Below are 26518 nucleotides of genomic sequence, written 5' to 3'. Positions count from 1 at the left end.
GTTTAATTAATCGTTTTAAGTAATTAACGAATAACAAAAACATGCGCCCCTTTATTATTCCTTGTCTATTTATCAAAATTGTCACAACGCATCCTTACCAAAAACATCCTGTTGTATATTTATCAAAAATGTAATAATATATCTATTTATCAAAGAGCATTATGTGTCTAAACTCGAAAATGTAATGTTGACGAATTGCTACTGTGTGCGTTTGCGTTTGTGTTTACAGTTAGAGAAGCCGTTTTCGTGTACTAATATGGACAGATTCTAACTTCCTTGTAAGAGATATGTTGAGAAAGAAAGGCGATAAGCCAACACCCGTGTGACGAAATTACTATTAAATAATGTAACAATTTGCCGTGTCATTGCTGCGTCATAATCTTTTTCTCGCACAGAAAATTTCTCTTCTGAATTTTGTGTATAAAAAGGATTGCTTACTAAATAAAAATGCTTGCCGGCATTAGCCGGTTTGCCGATAATAGCCAACACAAACTGTGTGGAATTGTAATCAGACAACAGCAATACTTATTGAAGCAATAGCGAGGTTGATTGCCGAGGCAAATTAGTTTAATGAGACTTGCAATTAAGCCCCGCCTGCCACAAATTGGTGCAGCCGACTTCAGGAAAGTCGAAGAGCAATAGACAATACTTCAACATCGAAAGTGGACGTCTTGGTCAAATACTACGCGGTCAACTACGGAACTTCAACTCACCGTCGACTCGACTGCACGAGGAAGATCATCTACACCTTCCTCGCCAACAGCCCAACTTATCGAGATTATATTGAGCCTACGTTTGCTTCGTCGCGAAATTAGTAAGTGTATGTTTGAATTTATAGTGCATGTCGCGTGAAGTGCAGTTCTCTTTTAAAAACATCAGACAAAAAGCAGTAAAAAAATCTAAGTTTACGCCTAGAGTAACACGAAGTAAAACTAGGAGTAAAATGGCGTCAGGTGAAACCTCTGAAACTTCAGATCCTGACATGGGGGGTCTATTAGACGCGCAAAACAAAACTGTTACCGCAGAAAATCAGGACGTTACAATACAAGCAAATGAGGCCCCGTTGGTGAGCGATAATACCCCGTCTACTTCGGGTATAAACCCGCAAAATGGAGATTCAAGTTCTAACAATGAACGAGAGGGTGATTTGGGTATAAGTAGTTTAAGAAATTCCCTTTTAAAGATTCCAGCTGTCTGGACGAGCAATAAAATTAAGTCATACTTTGTGTTTTTGGATAAATTTTATGAATCAAATGGAATTGTTGATGAAAATACTAGATTCACCTTATTAGCCGCATCTTTTACGTCCGACCAGTCTAGTAAATATGCCACCCAGCTTGCGGAGGCTAGTCTCGCTACAAATCCTTATAACACATTAAAGAAAGCAATTTTAAGTCATGTGTTTGGCACTAACCCCACCGAATGGGTCAGAAGAGTAAATGCACAGGGTGCAGAATTAAATGAAAGGCCGTCACTATTGTTAGCACGCTTAATGGCATTGTGCCCCTTGGATCCCGAAAAGGACTTAACAGCAAAAGCTATGTTACATAGTCGATTTATAGATTTACTGCCAGAGGTAATACGCCCAACTATACAAGCACAAAAAGGCAAAACCTTAAGGGGACTTGGAAAATACGCAGATGAATTCCATGACATAACAAAAAAGAGCAATAGTATTCCAAAACAAGATGAAGAGGTTGATAATTTAGCTTCTTTAACCGCTAAAGTAAACGAACTCATGACTGCCCAGCGATCGGTAACAAATAAAGCTAACATAGGGCATCAAAATAATCAACGAGCGAATTGGAAACCTAGCTATCCGGAAAACGGCATGCGTAAATCAGAGCGCACATTTTATCAAACTGCCAGACGGGACTTCCCGGCGCGTGACCAACGATATGGCGATGCACGCCCAACTACAAGCTATTCAAGTAGACCTTTTCAAAGAAATTACGGTGCGGGTTTTCAGAGAGTAAATGATCCTCGTGTACAGCAGGAAAGTAAACAAATATGCTGGTACCACGAAACGTTCGGAGATAGGGCAATTCGTTGCAAACCACCGTGCAATCATAAAAAGCCGAATGTAAATCATTTAGGGAAAAGAATCAGTACGTTTCGTTAGAAGCAAATCAGACGCTGCCTTACGTTTTGGATAAAATTTCAAACCAAGTGTATTTAGTTGATAGCGGCGCGGTAGAAAGCTTCATGCCAAAAACCGACTTTGATAACACCGAATATCCATCACGCTTTAGCACAGCGAGCGGTGCACAAATAAAAAGTTTTGGAAAGAAACAAATCAATATCGACATAGGTTTTGGAGCTATGAAAGGAAATTTTAACATATGTGAGGTTAAAACGCCAATATTAGGGTATGATTTCCTAAAAGAGTATGAATTGGTATTACATTCGGCGACTAACCTCTTGGAATGTACAAAATTACAGACGCAATTAAAAGTCGTCCATCATGTAAAGTGCACAGACGAAACTGAGCTCCCAATTCAAATTCAATATGAAAATTTGGTTAAGGAATTTCCAGAGTTAATGTCACCCGTAGATTTTCACGCAGAAGTGAAGCATAATTTTGTGCAGTACCTTCCCACAATGCCTGGTCGACCCCCTTCCGCCCGTGCACAAAGGGTCCACCCAGAACGCTACGCGCAATTAAAAAAACAAATAGCCCAGATGGTTGACTCTGGCTTGCTAGTGCCAAGTTGTTCCAATTTTTCTACACGTATGCATGCAGTCCCAAAAGCGGGAACTGACGAGTTAAGAATTGTAGGGGATTATAGGGAATTAAACAAACTACTAATTGACGACAAGTATAACCTACCAAATTTGAGAACAAGCTATGACCTTTTACATGGATCATCTATATATTCATGTCTAGACCTTAAGTCGGCATTTCACCAGATCCCGATTGCAAAGGATCACATGCACAAGACAGCGCTGGCTACCCCCCTAGGGTTATTCCATTTCGTAAGGAGCCCTTTTGGACTTAAAACCTCTGCTCAAAATTTTCAGAGATTAATAGATTGCGCCATGAGAGGACTCACTTTTGTATTCTGTTATGTAGACGACATCCTAGTGTTCAGTAGAAATGAGCAAAGAGCACATACAACACCTGAAAGAAGTTTTTCAACGCCTAAGCGATTTTGGCTTAAAACTAAATCCTAAGAAGTGTGCCTATGTAAGAAAATGCGTAACTTTTCTAGGGCACGTAATAAGTCCCGAAGGGATCCGACCTACACCTGATAAGGTCGAGGCTATCAAGAACTTTCCAAGACCTAGTGACACGAAAGGTCTTCGCCGATTTATCGGAATGGAGAACTACTATAGTCCACTGGTTCCTTGTCTTTCAAAAACCTTAGCTCCACTATACAACCTCATAAAAGGTAAAAATTCAAGACGCAATGCTATTGTCCAATGGACTGAGGAGGCCAATTCAGCATTTGAGAAGGCCAAGCAGTGCTTAATGAATTACACACTGCTTGCTTATCCAAATCCTGAGGCTGAAATCTCTTTAGTTACGGACGCTTCCGATAAAAGCGTCGGCGCTGTTTTGCAACAGAAAATCGGAGAAAAAGTACAGCCCCTAGGTTTCTTTTCAAAATCCCTCAATAAGTGCGAGCTTAATAACGCAACGTATGATCGAGAGCTATTAGCAATAGTAAAAGCAATAAAACATTTCCGTTATTTCCTTGAAGGTAGAAAATTCACCTGTTTTTGCGACCACAAACCGATTGTTTCCGCATTCAATTCGGAACGCGTATCAGATAACAATAGACAAGCGAGACATCTAGTGTTCATCTCTGAATTCACGACAGATATAAGGTACCTGCCTGGCATCTCTAATATCGTTGCTGATTTAATGTCACGGCCTGAAGTAAATCATATTTTCAGGCATGCAGCCCAGATAAATTGGAATGAAATTGCAAAATCGCAAAGACAAGACGTAAGATTGTTAGAATTCCTTGATGGAACACATTCTTTAAAGATAGAACGCAAACCCGTACCAGATTCTAGTGAAACGTTACTTTGTGACATAAGTGCACCTAACCGAAGCCGGCCGATAATCCCCACAGGATTTAGACGAATGATATTCGACAGCGTCCATAATATGTCCCATGCAGGAACTAAGAAAACGATAAAAATGATAGCAGAGCGATACGTTTGGCCTGGTTTGCGAAAGGATGTAACATTATGGGCTACTACTTGTAATGCTTGCCAACGAACAAAAGTAACTAGGCATACAATCTCACCTTTTCAACAATACCCTGATATGACAAGTAAATTTCAACAAGTTAATTGCGACTTAGCCGGCCCTTTGCCTGAGTCATATGGATATTCCTACCTTCTAGTGATGGTAGATAGATTTTCACGATATCCAGTTGCGGCACCTATTCCGGACATGCGCGCTGAAACCGTGCTAAATGCTTTTATGCACGCTTGGGTTGCGAATTATGGGGTCCCAGAAATTCTAACAACTGATAAAGGAAGCCAATTTATGGGTACAGAATGGGCCTCAGCAATGAAATTCCTCGGCATACGCCATATACACACAACTGCGTATAACCCACAAGCGAATGGCGCCGCGGAGAGAAACATTCAGATAATAAAAAAGGCATTAAAAGCAGCCTTAAATACTGACGACTGGTATCACTGCCTTCCAATGGCAATGTTAGCAATACGGTCCTCTTGCAAGGAGGAATTAGAGGCAACACCAGCCGAAATAATTTACGGCGCAAGTCTCAGATTACCAGGCCAATTCTTTGAAGGAAATGGCGAGTGCAACGAACCAGATAGTCAATTTATGACACGACAGCAAGAATATTTAGGACGTTTCAAATACCGTCAGCCGAGACAACCAACCAATCAAACAACATATGTTGACCCACGCTTGCAAACCTGCAAGCAGGTGTATTTACGACATGACGCTGTCAGGCGACCCTTACAACCAATGTTCAATGGTCCATATCGCGTAATAAATCGAACGCCAAAATACTTTACGATTCTCAGAAATGCAAAACCTTACGTCGTTTCAATAAATCGCTTAAAAGCAGCGCGGACGCTAAATGAGACAATACAAGATTCGATTGGTGATAATGAACCATTTGAAAACGAGACTCAAACCGATTTCCAACATTCTGCTTCACAGACCAAACGCAAACGAACCAAAAATCGGAAACAGAGGGTTAGAAGTCATCCCCCAGAGCCAGCACCTCAAACTCAGCGGCGTGCAGGCGCACGAATTCCTAGAACACCCGCCTATCTGGAGGACTACTCCCCTTAAACACCACAATGAAAGTCTTAACCCCGTTAGTAATCTGTTTAGTATGTTTTGTAAATAATTTAAGCGCATCCCTTACTCTAGTGCTCCCAGTGTGCAACCCGCAATTAAACAAGGCTGAATATGATATCCAATCTTCTCCTCCGTGTTATAGACACACACCCAATACAGTAAAGCGTTGCCGTGTGGCCGTGTACAAACCAGATCACCATTTTCTAAAAATCCCAATGGTCACATGCCAACGCATAGTGACGAAAGTTCAAACAACGCACTACTGTTTCGGTGCAAAAACGCACTCTGAAACGACCGACTATGACAACACGCCATCAACTATTGAATGTGACCTTTGGAATAAAAGCTTAAATGCAAATAACATTGGAAAATTACAACCAAACGAGGAAGGTGTGTTTAAAACACACAACCGCCCGAAATACGAATATAAATGGCCGACTACGACCCACGAAACTATAACCAACGCCGTGTTAACGCGCTCAACAATTCTTTATGACCATCAAAACGATAAATTAATATCGCCCTACCAGGAATTAACGCACTGCAACGTCCGAAGCGGACACGCGAGTTAAACCATAATCAGTTTCATATGCGAGTTAAACCATATCAGTTTCATATGGCAACCCCCTCGCAACCTAAAATGCCCGCAAATAAAATTTGTGCAAAATACGACATTGTCGTTACATTTCTCCGACAATGGAATGCCTTACCGTTTGGAGATAAAAAGCCTCTCAATATCAATACATCACTGGGCCCCATGTTCAGCAAAATCTCAATGCGTCGATCGCGACGCCATTTGTGGTTTCGGCGATTTCGTCATGATACCATACGACTGCGAACTTCACTCATTCAAGAGTGTATTTCCCCTCGCAGAAACAAGAAATGTACCCAAACTCTTCCTGTCATATTTACAGGAATTACAAGACGATTTTTCAGATACTATAAAATCGCAAGCAAGCCAAATAAACTATATCGAGTGCAAACTTCAACGTCTCATTTCTTTAAGCTTAAAAAATCAAGCTGCGATATTTCCTTCGCAGATACTATCAATACTCACAGGGACACAAAGGTTCGCAACACGAACAGGTGACACCATTTCGGAGATAACTTGTTCCCCCCAAACGTTGCGTTTAAAGCGGTCTCTAGGTTACGGTGGCTATTTTGCCACGAGGCCACTTTTGGAAAAAGTAGGAGGTCGCGACTCTAGCAAACCCCAAAAGCAGGTTTTTCAGTATACCACTGCAGGCTACGCATCAACCATGGTCCTTCACTTAGAAACGTACAAACCCAATCGCATCTTACGTTTCAAAATAAAAGGAATATTTTATCTTTTCCTAAATTACACGCTCGTACATGCATCGAACGATGTGATGCAACTCTCACCCACACTAATGCCCATAAATGAAACTCATGTAGCCAATGATTTTGCTGTGACGTCAACTATTCTAGGATATGACTCAAATCAAGCAAACGATTTAGAAGCAATAATCGCTACTTTAAGAACCTCAAGTCTGCAAACAGAGCGCTTAAAATACTTCATAGAAAGCCAGCAAATCAATGAATCATCAAATCAAATAACAAATCCTTTGCACGCGAATCCTGAAAAACTATTAAGAAATAGTTTCTTAATGCTACTATCAACGGTCACAAATCCAATTCTAAATGCCATTTTCTCATTTTTGACAATATTGTCCTTGTCATGGGGACTAATTCTAACAATATCCACAATAAGGAATTGTCTAATACGCCTAAGGCCCATTTTAAGACCACACTTACAGAATCGGTGGCAGAATTTTCAGCACCGTTTCCCGATTTTCAATAGAAACCCACAAATCGCTGAGGCACAAAACGAAAATGAAATTCCAATTGACTTGGAGGAAGTAATTGAGCAATAAATAGCGAGAACTGCATGAATCGGGAGCACTGGATCAACTTGTGTGAATCATTATAACCTAATCGTTGCAATTATCGCCCATTAATCGCAAATAACCGAGATTGAAAATATATGTGTAATCGCTATAATATATGTGTAATTTCATTAAATCGCAAAGAGATGTGTAATGTGAGTAATTATGAATTGTAATTTGTGTGTATTTGAAATGAAACCTAAAGCGCCTATATATATAAAAAAAAAAAAAAAAAAAAAAAAAAAAAATGATATATATAAAGAGTAAAGAATATATTCGCAATCAAAGTGTAAGTGTTTGAATGGCCTAAATTGCCACAGAGTACTCCCCAATATTTGGACAACATATCTGCCGAAAATTATTTTAATTTTCAGAAACAAACACAAACAAGCGTTGGGCGCTGCAGAGATCAAACGCAAGGCGCGGATCGGTTTTCAAAAGAACACCGAACGGGGTTTTCCCCCAGATGCTTCATAAATTTCGACGGCAAAAGGGAAACAGCACTGCTCTGTCATGGCGAACATTGAGTTCGAACAGCAAGCAAACGATGTTTCAAACAATCAGCGAATGCTGACGTCAAAATGCGAACATTGAGTTCGAACAGCAAGCAAACGATGGTTCAAGCAATCAGCAAATGATGACGTCAAGATCATCGTTGCAACACAAAAGAAGCGTGCCACCTGGCACACAAGAATAATGAAACAAATGCCGAAGAAGCATGAATTGAAGCATAAAAAAAAACAATCGCGCAAACGCGTTCAATGATCGGACAATTCGCGACCAACGCTCCACGAGCATTCCACAAACAAAAAAAACATAACAACACAAACAAGGAAACAAATAGCCAGGGCTTTATATGCACCCTGGCCAAAAATTTAGCGGCCGAGTATCTGTGGTGGCAGTGGCCATTTTTACATGTTTAATTAATCGTTTTAAGTAATTAACGAATAACAAAAACATGCGCCCCTTTATTATTTCTTGTCTAATTATCAAAATTGTCATAACGCATCTGTAGTGTTTAGCTGGCGAATTTATTTGTTAAGTTTATAATTATTTGTTAAGTTTTTGAAAATGCATATGGTTGAATCGTTTTGTGCACTGTTTTGAGTTATTAGCGGTTTTAAGCAAAGCTTCCTGTAATCTGACAAGCCTGCCCTAGTTTTTAAGTTCTGCGCGCGTTCGTGCTCCTATGGCTTCCTAAGCCATTTTCCGGACCAGCCTCTCCACGCGCTTCGTGACCACATGTTTTTTCATCGACCTTTTTCTCGCGTTTATCTGCTCGCAATCCCAACTTCTCTCCCTCTTTCACTTCACATTTTTCTGAGTCTTAAGTTAGACGTGTTACTTTTTATCTGTTGTACCGGAGTCTTGTTGGAGCGAAGTTCTGTCAATCAAAGTGAGTACTGTATATTATAACGCTATTATAATTGCATGAAATAAATCAGATTTGACCCCCTTGTTATACGAGTTTCTTTTTATTCTAAAAGAGCTTAAACACCTCACATCCTTACCAAAAACATCCTGTTGTATATTTATCAAAATTGTAATAATATATCTATTTATCAAAGAGCTTTATGTGTCTAAACTCGAAAATGTAATGTTGACAATTGCTACTGTGTGCGTTTTTAGTGAAAACTTCCGGTAAATTGCCAGTGCCTTGCGAAACAGTTCGGCCACTTGTTCACAGATGACAAATAGCAAAAATTGAAAGGATTTGCTTACAAAAATAAAAAGTCCAGTAATCAGGATCAATTTACAAGTTGTTCGGCTGTTAAATCTAGTTCAGGTTACAGTCCACAAAGTTTAGTAGAAAACAAACAGTTAGACGAATGGGACGCTGTTAGCCCTTCGTCAGAAGATTCATCAGCGCATTCAGCAAAAAGGACTCTCAACCCATTTGTAGATTTGGGTAGTGATTGGCCATCAAGCTCGACATTTGGACGAGTGAAAAGACCAACGCCCATACCAAGTGCTCAAGCTAAGTCTAGGGAAAGTTCACCAGAAGACAGAAGAACCCAATCAGATTCAGATTATTATCCTGATAGTTATAGTCGTCGCCAAAGAAGAAGAACCAGAGAAACTTCAAGACAAAGAACATTTTACAACCGACAAACTGATTCCAGGCAAATTCATCCATTCATTGATCTCTATGCACGAATCCGTGCACCAAGCATTCAACAAATACGACTTCAAAACAGATCGTTTGAAGCACGCGTTGTAAGAACAACTTTCGATTACTTCGAGACCGCAAGAGCAGAAGAATTTCGTCATATCAGTTCAATAGACAATTTGTGTATATCAACTCTCCACGCTTTGAGGCTCAACAACTCTGAAGGAGACATTTTTGCAAGACAGACGTCTCACCTTCCGTCTATGCTCGGAGACAAGAACCACGTTGAAGAATATATCGCCTTGAGATTGTACTTAGGAGTCCCGTCCCATCTTATACGTGATCTCGTACTCACAAAGCCACGCCCTTATCATTAGTCAAAACATAATTTCTAGTTTTAGATGCAGACTTTTGTTGAGTAATTTATCAGTGCGGTTGTGGTATAATTGTTTATCAAATTTTGGAGCTGTGAAATCGAAGGTCAAGGCAAAACTATTGTTTCTGTCTGTAGGAACCTTTTAATAATTAATCTTTAATAATATCCCGCGATAACGAACGCTAATTTATAACTAAATAGGGACTTTCCCGTTTTTCAAATCGAATTTTTTTAATATTTATATTTACTTTTTAAAATTTATTTGCCTAAATAAAAAATATATACATTTATTTCAGAAAATGTCAAGGCCATGTATCAAACAAATAGACTGAAAAACAAAATTGGGCGCTCGTCTAGAATCCTACCACAACGAACATTATTAGGGTTAGGGTGCTGGTTAGCGTTTGGGTTTGGGTGCAACAGGACTCAAAACCAAAACGTGCACATTGTGCGCACAATGTGCACTTGCGATATGTGCACGGTTCGGTGCACATTCCAAGGTGCACATTGTGCGCACATTGTGCACTTGTGATATGTACGCAAACCGAAATGTGCACATTGTGCGCACAATGTGCACTTGCGATATGTGACGATCAAGTGCACATTGTGCACTATCGCTCAATGTGCAACTTACAATGTATCAGTGAACGTTATACAGAAAAATAAATAACTTCATATTAAACGATTTTTCCGATGATGTTTTTGTATGGAAAAGATCAAGTAATACATGTTATCTTTCGTGCCATTCTTTTTATTATGATATATTTTTTATTTGAGTTCCACTTTTATGGATTTCCGATTATATGGAGTGGATTTATTATGCATGTTATTTTTCGATCGATTCTTTTTATAATTCTTTTTTTTTAATTGAGTCTCAATTGTATGGATTTTCGATTATATGGGTTAAATTTACCAAACAAATAAGTTAACAACTGGAGGTAACTAAACCTGCAAATTTAGCCTTAAAACCCGTAAAAGTATTTTTAAACGTTCATAATTTTTAACTACTCTGCTTATGTGGGCATGGTTATGACGTCATTGGGTATCGGATTGTGATACTTTTTGTTCACGATATTGGTTATCGGAAAAAATGTCACGTTTTGGGCACCCCAAACCAATTGCATGTTAATAGGACATTTTAAACGTAAGGCAACACTTCTTGTATTTAAAGATCTATGTTTGACCATTTTTAATCTAATTCAACTGCACTATTGCATTTTAATTTTGTTAACTTAGAAAAAAATTGGTTAGAATTAGTTGAACATTGAATAGCGATACGTCTGCTTAGATTGTTTGTGTTTGTTTTTAAATGATCAATGAATCCTAAAAATAGCTTTCGTAATTAGTGGCTCTATCGACCTCGTAATTAGTGGCTCTATCGAATTTAAAAAACTTCAACACAAAAGTTTATTTTATAAAACCAGAAAATTGAAGGCGTCACGGCACACATATAGAACAAAAGCAATTAGGGAACAAAACAATACTCACTTCAGGGCGAAATACCAATCGTAAGATATAAAGTTGGAAATGGTTGAATAGAAAAATTTTAAACGGAAAACTGCAGCAGCAATATTTGTGAAATACTTTAAGCAAGATTATAAACGAAATACTATCGATAGGTAGGTAATATAAAAATGCGACAGAAACAAATTAAATATAACCTCAAATGACAAAGGAAAATGAAATTATAGTAAAGTAAATAAAAAATGAATAAAAAAGGAAAGGCTTTCGAAATAAAAAAATTAAAAATCCATACACTAAAGAAAAGTTAAAGACGACCGTAAAAAAATGCTACAGAAACATAAAAAATATATAATGTTAGATTACAGAGAAAAATATAATCACTGAAAATAAAAAGTAAAGGCATAGGCCTACATTTATGCAACATCCAAAAAGGTAAAGAATGCTGAACTGTTACCGAATCACCGTTTTTTGTAAAATTTTAAGGACAGAACCGGAACTGAATGGAATAATTTGAAAGAACATAAACCTTAACCGAACCCCAACCTGTAAACAAAAGCGGTTCACTCCAGCATGACGTCACAACTTGTATTTTACAGAGTAAAGTTAACGCCATGTTCGTAATTTTCTGACAAAAATATGAATATTGATTAAATAAAACGTTGATTTTTCATTTTTTCCATATATTATCAATCAGTTGCTGTTTTTTTAATACGTCACGTAACTTAGCTTAAATGACTTCACAATTCAAAAATTATTCTTGCCTCTAACCAACGAAATTGCAAACCGTGCTCAAAATGCGTCCGATTCTCTCGGTATCAACCCGACGAATGACAATGCAACACAACGCCATCCAAAACGCAACCGCACACAAAGTTGTCAGCAGCGCTAGAAAAACTGAGACTTCGAAATTCACACAAAGTCCTGTCCCTGAGGGAAAACCAAGTCGGTGGGTAGCTGACCCGAACGGCGATTCCCGCGGACAAACGCATTAGTCCGGAACAAAGGGCCTACAATAATTAAATTTGTGACAATCTGTCTATCTTCTGGTAAGTAAGAAAAGTACAAATCCTACATCTGCCTGTCTGTCTGTTTTTAAGTTCGATAATAATAATCGGCTGCCGGACAAATAGCGCCTTACCATCACACGCGGTGGATAAAGTGATCACGGAAAACAGAGTGTGCAACTTTTTAGCCACCTTTGCCGCACCGGCACATTAATAGCACATCAAATTCAAGTGAGGTGCACATTAGATGCAGATTTAGTGTACATTTGGCGCAAATATCGCAAGTGCACAATGTGCACCTTCGAATGCGGTGCACATATAACAAGTGCACATTGTGCGCACAATGTGCACATTTTGGTTCGTGCACATATGACAAGTGCACATTGTGCGCACAATGTGCACCTTCGAATGCGGTGCACATATAGCAAGTGCACATTGTGCGCACAATGTGCACATTTTGGTTTTGAGCCCGTCTCTTTGGGTGAGTCCAGTAATAGTGTTAAACAATATTACTTGACCTACCCACACCCAAACACTAACCGACACCCTAACCCACATATTATGCATTGCTTAATAATCATTTCAACGTTGTGGTAGGATTCTAGACCAGCGCCCAAAATTGAAAATTGCATAGCTACAAAGTTTTGCAATTTTCAAATAGAAATTGAAAAAAATGGTTGGGATTTTAATGATCTACGTCTTCAATTCATGAAACAATGCAAAGCCTCACTAAATTGCAAGAGCTGTGCAGGCCTTTTAACAAAGGATAATGTTTGGGGAGATTTCTACGTAGCTCTGTTTATGAGCAGCCAACAAATTAAGACCGAGCTGCTGAAGTTTTTAGCCGAAAACTCAAACGTAGTCCAAGTGGCTTGTTTTCTGTTGAATGATGAAAAGTTTGCTACCAGGAAATATTTCGTAGCTTCCTAGTTACAAACAAAAGGAGAAAAAACAGTTTGGGTGAAGTTCTACGAAATGAACTTGCAGGTAAATTTATGTTGAAGCAAAACCATTTACACTTAAAGCAGTGGTGGTGGCCGGTGGGCAACCTTTTTTAAAGCTGGTCTACAATCCTACCACCGTATAACACGTTCAAATAATTATCAAATCAGCGCACATTATATGGGTTAGGGTGCGAACAGGTAAAGTATTATTATATTTATTATTTAATTATAATGCTTAATCCACCCAAACTCAAACCCGCACCCTAATCCCAAAGTTATATGCGTCATGTATGAGTCTAGACCAGGGCCTCCTAAAAACTTGTTGTCTTATGTTATGTTCGCTTACAAAATGTTCAGAATTGGATTACCAAAGCTTTACTGTATTATTTACACTTATTTTTGGATCACCTTGATAAAAGAAATAGTTTAAAAAGGTTTTCGGACCATAAAAAACAATAACAAGAAAACAACATTTTAAATTGAAGAGTCTTCATGTTCTGAAGTGACAAGGTGTCGGGTAGAAAATTTCCTTAAAGAACTGACAACCCCAAACTTGCAAGGAATTACCCAGATCTTTCCGGTAATTTATTTTGTTTAAATGTGTGTTTTGTCTTCAAAGGCATTCTTGTAAATATAAGCTATTTGTTTTTGCTTTTAAAAGGTTTGTTTGTCACAAAACTGTTGTTAATTGCAACTTTTGCTTAGTTTGCATATATTCAATTTGTTTTAAATTGTAATCTTATTTTAATAGAATGATGGACTTATTGGAGTTGATCGCAATGTTTATCAAATACCTGGGTGAGAAAAATAAAATGCTTATTTACCAAGATGAAAATATATTTTTATATTAAAAATTGTTTTATTGCATACTAATTGAAAATATTTTCATTTGTTTTTCACTCTAATCTGACAACAATTAGTTTATTTCCAAATTTTATAAAATTAACTACTATCTTACTTAAAAAAGTTTAAAATCAATTAATTTAAAGATTTAAAGTCCTGGCTTATTTGCTAAAATTTTCAAAGTGAGTTTATTTTAAAAGATTTGGAAAGACACTAAATGTATATTTACAAAACCCCTCAACACCATTTCCAGTACTATAAACTTTTGCTACTTAAGACAATCTTCTTTTCTAGAGAACGATTTTTACCACCGGTGGCACACAGTAGCTTATATGGGAGAGTTTCGAGTTTCATCTCATTTGATCACGACGTGATTGCCCCACACACGCCAACCGACTTTGCAAAAAGTGGATTCTATTGCAGCGGAAAAAACCACAACATAACTTGCTATTGGTAAACTTATTTTTTAGAAACCCTAGACAATTTGCATTTTATTTGTTTTGGCTGTGTATGAGGAAATGTTTGATTCTTTTTTTACTGAACTGATTTCAAATGATGTCATTAATTTGCTGAAATAAGCAAAATTGTTGACAATAAAAATAAAAAATATATGTTTGCCAGGTTATTAAGACAAAATGTTGTGTTAAGAAGCACACTTACCGGAGATATTAATATATAATTTTGTGAGAAATTAAAGTTTCAAGATAAAACCGTGATATTAAATGTCATATATTGATTTCTTATATTGATTTTGCCACCCTTGTAGAATAGACAAATATCAAAACTATCACTTGACATCCAGTATGAGCTCCAAACTAATACAATCAATCCTAATTTATAATACTGGTTCCCCCAAAAATATCTGATAGTTTTAGGTTGTGGTTAGGTTCATTTATGTTTAATGTGAAACAACATTTTGTATTTAAAGTTGCGGTTGTAAAGAAACTCATCCTGAATGTTACACTGCAACTTTCAAATCATGGCATCTGGAAAATTGTTGCTTCAAATCAAATACAGAATGCTGCTGCAGTCTACCTAAAGGACAGGTACTGAGGTTTTTCTCATGCTGAATTTTATTTAGATAAAGTAGGTTAAACAAATAACATATTTTGAGTATCCGAAAAAGCACTTTTTGTAAAGTATTATTTTTGTTTTGACTTTGAGAGTTGTTCAAAAAATGTTACTCAAAGAAGCCAAATTTAATTTGAAGTTTAGGGGAATATTTTTCAGTGCATTAGATTTTTTTCTAAATATATTTGGGTATCATTTTATTTCCCAAAATGATGGTGTAACTTATTAAAAAATAAAATGGCAATTTGCAGGTTAAATACTCCTGCAAATATCCTTGCCACAAAACACTCACATCAACACCTGAGCGAAAGAGGACATTTCCAATAGAATTTGACAACTACGATGCTCCACATTCGAGCAAGCAACAATTTGCAGATGCTGGGTTCTGCTTTATTGGTAAATTGTGTTTTATTGGCACTTTGTTTCACTATAATTATAAAAAATAATTGTTGTGAATAATTGTGTTCATTTTTGAAGCCATCGGTGCCGAACATTTTACTTTTTTGGCTCTGTTGTGCCTTTTTTATAAAGATCATGTTTTATGACAGGTTTAACACATGACTCTTAGGTGAAGTAAACACAAAAGTCTTGAATTACTCTTAACAAACACCATGAGTCACATTGGAAACTATATTTTTACCTCAGGTGGTTGCATGAGATGTTTCTATTGCAGCTGCAATTTGAAATCCTGGGAAACATGCCAGCACCCTTGGGAGGCACATGCTATTTGCTTTCCTGTGTAAGTGACAATCAAAGGGTTATAAGGAGTTTTTGTACTTAAATAATTTTTTTAATATGCAATTTTTTAAAGGAATTTGCAATATTACATTTATGTACTAAAACAATAGAAGAAATGAAGTGAAATAATCAATTTCCCCAAATAAGTGACAATATGTTCTTTTAATCAGGAAATAAGTTATTTGAACAAGTTTTTACTTTTGTTTTTGTTATGTAAAAACTTTTGCATTGAACTTATTGTGAAAATTTGTTGTTTTTCAGTTGCAAGTTCTTGTTACATCACAAAGGACCAGACTTCATGACACAAACAAACAAAAGACACATAAAAAGAACAAGGTAAATCATAAAATGTACCTGTTTTTTTTAATAGTTCCATTTAGATTTTTAATTGCATTTTATAAAAGTCCTAAAAATGACCGATACTAGAAATGTTTGATGCTTGAATTTTATTTTGGTACCTATACCTAATATTTTTAGGAGAAGTATCACAATCTGATACCAAATGTCGTTTTTAAGCCCAGGCAAACAAGTAGATAAAATTGGAAACGTTCAATATTATTTTTTAGGTTACAAGATCCTAATTTTCTTTGGCTTATATAAGTTTAGTTACCTCTAGTCGTGAAATTACTATTTTTTGATAAATTTACTTTTCAAGGTTCTGCATTTAATCATAAATCATGGCACAAGTACTCATTCATTTGTTATCAGATTGTCACTGGTGTTATCCTAGTACTAGATGAGTAGCGATACCATCACTTTTATCGGGTAAATGTTGCAATATTTTTGTGTTTTTTTAACGGTGTGTAAAACTGTTTACAGGATTTTAAAGAAATGGAAACATGTGCTTGGAAATGTGTCTATTATGCTGAAGTTTGTGGCACAAACCAAACAATGTGTGCAAAAACACAGGTATTTATGTTATAATATTCTACCTTATTATCCGACAAAGAAACACAACAAATAAATTGTAGTTGACTTTCGGTTTTATCTGTTTAAATTTTGCTGCCATTTGAAATAAATCAAAATGATTGTTAATGTTATCTGCATTATATTTGAGCATATTGGCTGGAGGTTGTAGGTGGACATAAAATAAATAACCCATAAAGAAAGAGGTATCTAGAAAAAAGAAAGTAGGTATCATTTTGAACGTTTCAAATAACTCTTTATTCATTTTGAAAGTGCATTTGATATTCTTACTACAACCTCCAACAACTTTGCTCCAAAATAGGTATCCATTTGTAAAGGTATTGAATAAATCTTTATTTTCAACAAAATGGATAATTCTGAATGGGCTTTGAAATTTATTTTACATTAAACTTCCCTAATTTTCTAATTGCTTGCATATTTTTCTCCATAGAATTGCAAGAAATTGGAGGCGTGCGTACAACACACTGATGTTTGTCACAAGAACTAGATCACGCGCAAACCACAGAAGGTATTAAAAACAATAAAATATTTACTTCTATTCACCAAACAGCAGTGTTGTGATGCACTAAAGCCATTGTTTTCAAATGACTTGACTTAAGTTATAGAATGAGGACAATATGCTTGTTATATATGTTGCGTTTTTTGTTATTTTTTAGCTAGTTTAACTTTCTTTTTCAAAATGATTTGTTTACAACACTGCCAAACAGCCTGATGAAATACACTGGTGAAATATAAATTCAAATTTAGTCATTACTGTGGAATGCCATTAATATTACCACAAGATGTACTATTATTGTTATGTGTACCACATCAATACTCCTAATAAAACTTCAGATGTGCCAGATCATAAAAGCACACACGTGTAGAAATATTTAGAAAAAATAGTTTGATTGGGGTAAATGGACATTTTTTCGAGTAATACTGTCAAATATCTATATATTCTTTTCAAAGGGCAGAGTTGTTTTTTACAATTTTTCATATGAGCCAGTGTTTTAGTTTTTTGGCCAAGACCTAATTATTTATCCTTTTATGAAGCAATTACATTTTGTTACAGAAACAAAAGACATTGGCGTGGTGCGGTGCTGGCCATTAAGTTCATCAACAGACTATCAACTCCCAACTAGGATTACAACAAAAAGGTGATTAAATTACTGGTTTATGTTTTATCCCGTTAGACAAAGGTGTTTAAGTTATGTACAATAGTTTACTTCGGGCGCTTTTTACTAAAACTTTATATAAATAAATACTGAATTCAGACTTAGTGTGTAAAGAACATATAGGGAACATTTAAGCAAGTCAAACAAAACAGTGAACAAATATTGAAATAAACTCGCTTTCTGGTTATAACAAGTAATAAAACACAGTTTTGACTGAAGGGTAAGTTCTAGAATAGAGTTTGATTGTATTTGCTGCTTAAACAAAAGATTCTAACATGGTTTACATCACTCCTTTAATTTTTTTTTAAATATGATGTTTCCCGATGAAGCTATCTCTAATATATAAATATTGGCCATTGTTTACCTAACAATGTGTATTGTTGTGTGCGTGTCGATGTTTTTAAACAAAAACAGTTTTCTAATAATGGCACTTTTTGTTTCAGTTCTTTTGCAAAGTGATTCATCCTCAAGTGATTTTCAGAAGTAGCCATTCAGTGTGCTTTTAAATGTATGATTTGAAATGTATGTTTTGCTGCTGTATTATTATATTATGTGTCTTTTTGTGGAGGCTTGCCCAGATTTTTTCTTTCTATCATCGAATTTACCTCGAGAAAGTACATTTCCTTAAGACCACAACAAACTATTAACGTTTTACAATATATGCCTCAATTGTTTAAAGAGTTTTTTTATTTTTAAAACTTATGAACAATGACCCATTTTTTTCTTTAAAAGCTTGTTTAATTGCATTTTACAAGGTGGAATATATTTTTATGTGGCCCGAAAAAAAAAATTTTTTTTTGGACACATGTTGTTTTTTTCCGAATTATTTTTTTTTTTTTTTTTTTTTTTCAGTCAATTTTTTATGGCTCACTTTTGACAAGGAAAAAAACATGGTTGGAACATGAAATTTTCACAACTGTTAAATACCCTCCCAAAGTTGTTTCTAATATAAAAAAAAATTGCCTAGGTTCTAAGGGGTGGTTTTTAGGGGGGTAAAACTATCATTTTTTGGTAATTTTGGTTTTCGGCACTTTTCAGAGATGAAAAAATGTAAAAAAAATCGGATATATTTATGGATGATGGATACATGACATATACAATGCTAAGTAACAAAATTTTAAACATTAGCCCTGAACTGTTTATCCGGGGGGTCAAAATGCACAACACTTTAGGAAATTTCAATGATATATTTACACTAGAAGGAAATGACATAAAAATCTGAAAATTTCACAAATGTTAGAGAACCATTTAAAGCTGATGTTAAAATAAACATTTTACCTCTTGAAAATAGGGGAGTATTTTAGGGGGGCAAAATTAAAATTCGTCCATTTTTGTGTTTAGAGGTGTCTAAAAAACTAAAGAAAACATTGTTAAATAGTTTTCAATTGTAAAGACAAACTATAGGTTGCTTCACAGCAAAATTTTGACCTTCAACTCAAAATAATTAACCCATGGGGGAAAATAATTAACCAAAAATATAGAAATTAAAGTGATTTTTTGATGGAAAAAAAATTGCAAACAAAGTGGTGTACACTGCCTGGCAGATTTTTTATTTAAACTTGCGGCGGTAAAATATGTTGTTTTGTAAGAGCAATAAGTTAATTCACTAAGACGAGACACTTTGCACAATGGATGTTGCACGCGCTGGACAAAAAAAGCACAGCAGGGAGCCAGCCGCTTCGCGGCCAGAATAAGGCAAGCGATATGAACTAATTCTGTATTGAAGGTTTTCTGCCGCTAGATTAGAGTAGATAGCTGTAAAGAACTTAATCGAACACATCACACTATTGATTTTTGTCTCCAATTAGAGGCGTATAGGGGTGCAAGAAAAAATTGTCAAATATTTTTTAATTATAAAGACAAGTTGTAGGTTTGCTTCGCAGCCAAATTTATATTAAGACCACTGGCAATCAATCTTGTAAAAGTGCACCATGTCCAACCTATAACACGCAACTTCGGGCCACATCCGCTTTTGCCTGCTAAAGCACCGAAACTGGAAGCACAACATTGGGAGTATATGGACACTGACAAATAAGACCCGTTGAAAGAATATAGAATAACCAAGGAATAACACCCTGGTAAAGTATAGTGGAACTGCGCTATACCCCCCCTGGTATAATATAGTAGAACCGCGCTATAACCCTCTAGCAAAATATACAAAAACCGCACACCCCGTCTAGTTTTTTAATATTTTGACAGTTTTTAATATTGCCCTTAGTCATTTAAATAGACCCATGACATATAAACGTATTCCAGTTCGTTGTAATTACCTGCTGTATTGCACGTAAGCCTGCTGTGTATATTGCCGGTAGTTTTAAAGCTTGACTGCCTATTTACAAACTTCTTGTCTCGTATTTTAAACATGTATTGGTTCTCTGCCTGTGTAATGTTTCTATCTCCTTGTGGTTCTCAAACTTATACGAACAAATTCGCACACTTTTTACAAACACTTGTGTACATTTATCACTACTACATTACAAGATAATAGGTGATTACCGTAATATCAATTATTTAATAGGCAATTAACTGGATGATATCAGTTATTAATTGCATTCTTCTTTTGATTTTTGCATTCTTCTTTTGATTTAACTAGGTTATTTTTAAGTCTATAATGTTGAATATCGTTTTGCGGTTGTGCTAAATTGCGATTTTATACTTATTGTATTGCACGTAAATCGCACACAATTCATTCCTCGTTTTTTTTACTTGTTTCGCATACTGGATATGTTACTGAAACAATGTCCATCCAAGCAACCTTGTCCTTTGAAACATTCTGTGATCTTTATAGACCTTACTTTTGTACATTTAAAAAGCGTTTTTTTTACGTACAGTATTCTATGTGGCTTGTACTTTTTAAATTACTTTGTATCTATATGCGCGTAATTATGCAAACGCTTGGCGTAGTTTAAAATAAATTTCAGAAAAACCAATCTTCTGTTTTGTATTGCTTTGCAATAGGATGTTTTTAGCTTTCCGTATATTTATATTTTTAATCATGGTTAATTCACTAAATGCAAATGTCGTGTTTAAATGAACTGTATTGTTTAAGTCCCGCCAGTTGTTTCGCGATTTTATTCATTTAGACAAAAAAATAGAAAAATTAAACAAAAAGGAGTAAAATTAAACACATCCTCACACCAGCAAGGACACTAAGCTATTTTATCGGAAATATTTCCCTAATTTAATTATAGGCGCAAAATATTGTTATCACTTAAAAACAAAAAAGTACGACGTAAATCGAGTTTTGTTTTGAATAATTATACGCATATAAACTCAAATTATCAGCAAAAAAAAAAAAAAAATTATTTGGCAGATCCGACGTTAGATTTACATTTAATAAGCAAAGAAATAAATTACAGTCATACTTTTTCTGTGTCTGATTCAGCATCTCCACACAGCCCCTTGGTGAGTTTAAAGCAAGTGCGAAAAAAAATAAAACGTTGCTTTATTTAGCCGACACATATGCGTGAAATTCTACCCATAATTACAATAAGAGAACGTTTTGAAAACTTGGGAAAAATGGTGTATATTTAAAATAACACATGATTTTTTTTAAATGTGCGTTGCAGAAACTAATCTATAAAACCTAAAGGTCACTATCAAGATTATGACTTTTAAATTACTAAGCAAACGATCAGCGCACGATTAATTAAAAATGTGATGACGTCATGTTTGCCAAAGGCAATGACGCAATACGTGGCGTCGTGGCGGTGATGTGTTATTCTTGCACCTTGATGCAGTTTAACTCTGATAAATCAAACAGCGCGCGGGCGTCTTCTAGCGGCAGGATTTCAATCAAGATTTTGCCACGCGAGGTTGTATTTATTAAAGTTACTTTGATTGTTCGCAGGTAAAAAAAACAGGTTTTATTCAAAGCTGAATTAATTTTAGTCTTTTCCAAAAATTTTCACATCGCTAAAAAACATCTTTTGCAGTTTGATATTATGTAAAAGGTAAATAAATCTCTTTAATTTGGATTTAAAGAAATAGGAATTTAAAGTTACAAACATTTGATGAATTCAAACCGCAATTAAATACTTGGCTTGACCTTCAATCCACATTTAAAACTAATCAGGGCTGCGGAGTCGGTTAAAAATAACCCGAGTCCAACTCCCGAGTCCAACTCCGGTCAAAAGTGCGATTTCGTTGAGTCCCGATTTCGGCTCCGACTTCCCAGCCTGTATTTTGCCAAAATCACCCTAAATTAAGGTGGATTTCGTAAGAGTTTCATCTAATGCTTCCACTCACAATACTTACTTTGGAAAATACTTTGGTAAAATATCCACCAAATGTTATACAATTTACAGTTTGCGGCCACGTCATTTTGGAAATTTGGTACCGCCCGTGCTCACGTTGGACTCTGGACTCGAGTAGTTCCAACTCCGCAGCCCTGGAAATAATCACTTAAATCTGCCGTTTCTTATTATTTAAACAATCTTTTTGGTTGTGGCCTGTTAATTGTTTTTGGCTAAAATGTATGAAATTACGCCAAAATTATGCACAACTGGTTAACGCTACTCTTTAAGCCTCTATTCGTCGCATTACAATTTCATTCGACAACTTTGTTTGACTAAAGCAGGGCCGAGAACCATTTTAACTAAAAGGTCACAAAACTTGAATACTTATGGTTGTATTTTCGTGTTAGCCACATAATATTTTTTACATAGGGCCGTCTATTTTGTTTCGTAAGGCAGAACATATGAATTGCGAAAATAAATATTTGTTAAACTTTTTTCAAAGAGTGCCGCAATGGACCTTTGAGCGAAAAAACTCCTCAAAATAGGCTAAAAGATACTACACAACCAAATTAGTTCGCGTGAATCGCTCGTTAAAAAAATATGTAAAAAAGTACAGTTTGCAAAGGGGCAATGTCCGTGTGTAGTTTATTCGTAACAGTCATGTTAAGAAATAATAGCTTAGACCAGGGGTTCTTAAACTTCTGTTCACGCGAATCCCTTAAACAACCTGGTTCGCTTGGAACAGGGCCGGCATGACATTTTAGAGATGAAGCCACAAACAAACCATTTTCTAGATGTGATATACTGAAAATAGGTGGTGCAGTCACTAGTGTACAATTTTGCGAACAACGCGACAAAATGTGTTTTCTTAAAAAAATGATAAACAATATATGTGCGTTATAACTTTATTTTTTTTTTTTTTTATAAAAGCAAGCAAAAAAAAAGTAGAATGTGAAAGAAACGTAAGGTGTGGTGGCGTATTCTTTCCATTGACCAAAAAGTAGGTCGGGAAAGCCTGAAGTTTCAGTATAAGTTGAGGCCCAGGGACAACCATTTCCAAATGGAGATGGTGCCGCCACTTGGAGGTAGGGCTAGAGTTGAACTGCGCATCAGCAGAATTTGTTTAGTATTTATACTGGGGAAAAATAATGCCAGGACACAAACCCCACTGTGATCTGGTTGAAGACCCCCGATAGGTCAGTATAATATGTGTATTATATCGCTTTTTTTGTGTATTATATCTCTTTGGGCACATTCAGTGTTTACAATACTAGAGACACCTAGTGGAAGATCTATATTTATCATAATCCACGTGGTGTCTCGCTGGAGCACTTTCGTAGTGTAGGCTCTCTTTGCCAACATCACGGGAAAGCTAAAATCTCTCGCGAGGAGAGCCTCTTTAAAAGCATTCTGGCTTGGCTTGGTGTCGAATGTCGCTTTTCAGTCCCTTCAACTGAAGGAAGCACCTTTTGTCGTGACAGCAAACACAACGAGTCAAACTTCAAAGCAGTGTTTCCAACATGGGCGTTATAGAGTTACATTGCGAGGCGTCTCATGATTTTAGAGGGCGTTTTGACTTTTTGGGAGCATGATTTGGTTCGCCTAATTTTTGTAAAGTGTTTTGTCATGTTTTTGCTTCAAATTTAAAATGTTTTTCTATTTAAACTAGGTTTGTTTTCTTTCTAGGCGTGGAATTCATTACGCCCACTCACGAATTCGCTGAATACATTTAAACTTGATTTAAGTTACTTGTTTTATGGCGTAAGTTTCCAACGTCATGTTTTAAATTTGTAATGTCGCCTCCCAATCAAGCATCTTTCATCCCCGGGTTTGTTGTAACATTGGGGCATATAAAGAACCTGCCGAGCCAAAGTGGGCGCTCGTACAAAGAAGGTTGGGAAAGACTGGTGTATAGGAACAACACTTTAACAATCACAAGTAAATCTCGTTCATTTCACCTTTGTTTGAATGGAATCCTAGATACGAGCAGCCATTCTTGGTGGCTTATTTGAATTACCTTCGTTAAAAACAATATTAGTGTAAAGTGTAGCAGACTATAAATCCTTGGGTCTGTTATTGTAAAACAGTGTTTCTAAACCTCCGGGTCGCGGCCCAAATTGAGTCGCTGTTTGATTTGGTTGTGTCACCGATTAAAGTAGCTTTGTTATATGGTCAGATTTATTGAGATTGGTTTTGAGCGACATTTATCCCTAATTCTAGTAAATTGCGGCAGCAATATGAATACATGGATCAATCAATTAAATTCGAACTGACTATTGCTAATTTATTATGTTTTACTTGTAGGACAAATACGAAGACAGGACTCGTATAAATAAATTGGAATTTATTTATGCTAATGCCTTTTTGATCACTTATCTGAAGAAGTGAATTGACTCGCCCATTCTTCGCTGTTAAACTTACGCTTTAAAAGTTTGGTGGTTGCGATAAAATGTTGCAAGACACTGGAAATATTTCTTTTAAATATTGTTCAATGAAACATTATATCCCAGGTCTTTCAATGGATTAGAGTGTCAGACATCAACTGTAGAAACCGTTTTGAAAAACAACAATTAACAATATCACGAGTCTGTATTGTTTCGTGACAATGCCAAACAACCTGTATTCGAGTTTCATGATCTCGCGGCAATACACTTTAGTTTGCTGTCTTGAACAGTTACATTTAAACTTTACTGAAAGATTTATTGCAGGGAATTATCCAGTCGAATGTTACTTGCATTAAACCAATTTTACTTCTATAGACCTTTTTAGGACAATGTTAGTTTAGTACAAGTATCTGCAACGCTAATGAGTTATATTGAGACAAAAAAACACGAAAACTATTGATTTCCGGAATAGGTAACTCGAGTACTCTACCAATAGTTACAATGTAATTATTACTTGTCTGTAGAATAGTCGTAAAAAACAAATTCTTATGAATTTCTCGGCATGGCGGGTTTATCTGACTGGCCACTAAAGATAGCCTAGGTGGTGTGTTTTTATGAGCTGCGCATTTTATTTTTCGTGTTCAATTTAAGCCGACACTTTTGTTTAATTAAAAAGTTGTTGAAAACAAATGAAAGTGTTCGAAAGTAAGTTTAAGATAAATAACAATAAAATAGTAGGCCTATTGCTAATTATAATGAAATCTATGAATTTGGCAAAAAATATGGAAATAGTACAAACTCAAGCATTTACTCTTAAAATTAATTTATTTCTCCTCAAATATATAAGTTCATATTTTAGACCATTTATTTTATTAAAATGAAATGTCACTCATGTAAATACGCCGAGTTTCAAATTGATTGAATAATTGCAGCTCGATACTAAATTAAAACTGAACGGGCTAAGCTGAATTTTTGGCTTGTTGTTGTTTTTTTTTTGTTTTTTTTTTGGCTTGTTTTTTGTTTTGTTTAATGTTGAAGTGGTAAATTGTTACCTTTTGAGATTTCGTTGAAACTGCAGATTTGTGTTGAGAGATGGCTATTAAAACGCGGTTTTAGCAAGTGGACAAGTTGATGGCTTCGTGGGGTTTACGCCGGCTTAATTTTCCAAGTTAAACTTTATCTGAAAGCTTCTCAGTTTGTTTTCGATTGTTGAATTGTAGAGGTTGCGGTAAATTTTCTCCCATGGCAGACGTGCATTCCCGCAATTTAAGGTCCAGTGCCATTTTAATTGAGCTTTTGGAGGAAAGAGAATTGTTGTTTGTGTATTATATCTCTTTGGGCACATTCAGTGTTTACAACACTAGAGACACCTAGTGGAAGATCTATATTTATCATAATCCACGTGGTGTCTCGCTGGAGCACTTTCGTAGTGTAGGCTCTCTTTGCCAACATCACGGGAAAGCTAAAATCTCTCGCGAGGAGAGCCTATTTGAAAGCATTCTGGCTTGGCTTGGTGTCGAATGTCGCTTTTCAGTCCCTTCAACTGAAGGAAGCATCTTTTGTCGTGACAGCAAACACAACGAGTAAAACTTCAAAGCAGTGTTTCCAACATGGGCGTTATAGGGTTACATTGCGAGGCGTCTCATGATTTTAGAGGGCGTTTGACTTTTTTGGAGCATGATTTGGTTCGCCTAATTTTTGTAAAGTGTTTTGTCATGTTTTTGCTTCAAATTTAAAATGTTTTTCTATTTAAACTAGGTTTGTTTTCTTTCTAGGCGTGGAATTCATTACGCCCACTCACGAATTCGCTGAATACATTTAAACTTGATTTAAGTTACTTGTTTTATGGCGTAAGTTTCCAACGTCATGTTTTAAATTTGATATGTCGCCTTCCAATCAAGCATCTTTCATCCCCGGGTTTGTTGTAACATTGGGGCATATAAAGAACCTGTCAAGCCAAAGTGGGCGCTCGTACAAAGAAGGTTGGGAAAGACTGGTGTATAGGGACAACACTTTAACAATCACAAGTAACTCTCCCACATTTCACCTTTGTTTG

General features: G+C 36.0%; 1 protein-coding gene across 1 annotated transcript; it reads left to right on the top strand.

The window, feature by feature from the left end:
• Positions 1-943: 943 nt before the first annotated feature.
• LOC146138938 (uncharacterized) lies at positions 944-17807 on the top strand. The gene is made up of 12 exons (XM_083394739.1): positions 944-1066; positions 13069-13147; positions 13590-13684; positions 13856-13902; positions 14242-14400; positions 14876-14993; positions 15270-15414; positions 15664-15757; positions 16018-16092; positions 16576-16665; positions 17114-17191; positions 17738-17807. The coding sequence occupies exons 1-12, from the start codon at positions 944-946 to the stop codon at positions 17805-17807; spliced, it is 1173 nt and encodes a 390-aa protein (XP_083250865.1).
• Positions 17808-26518: the final 8711 nt, after the last annotated feature.

Source organism: Ascidiella aspersa, chromosome 7 (genome assembly GCF_963924565.1).
Source record: "Ascidiella aspersa chromosome 7, kaAscAspe10.2, whole genome shotgun sequence".
Lineage (NCBI taxonomy): Eukaryota > Metazoa > Chordata > Ascidiacea > Phlebobranchia > Ascidiidae > Ascidiella > Ascidiella aspersa.
This window is presented reverse-complemented; position numbering and strand designations above follow the sequence as displayed.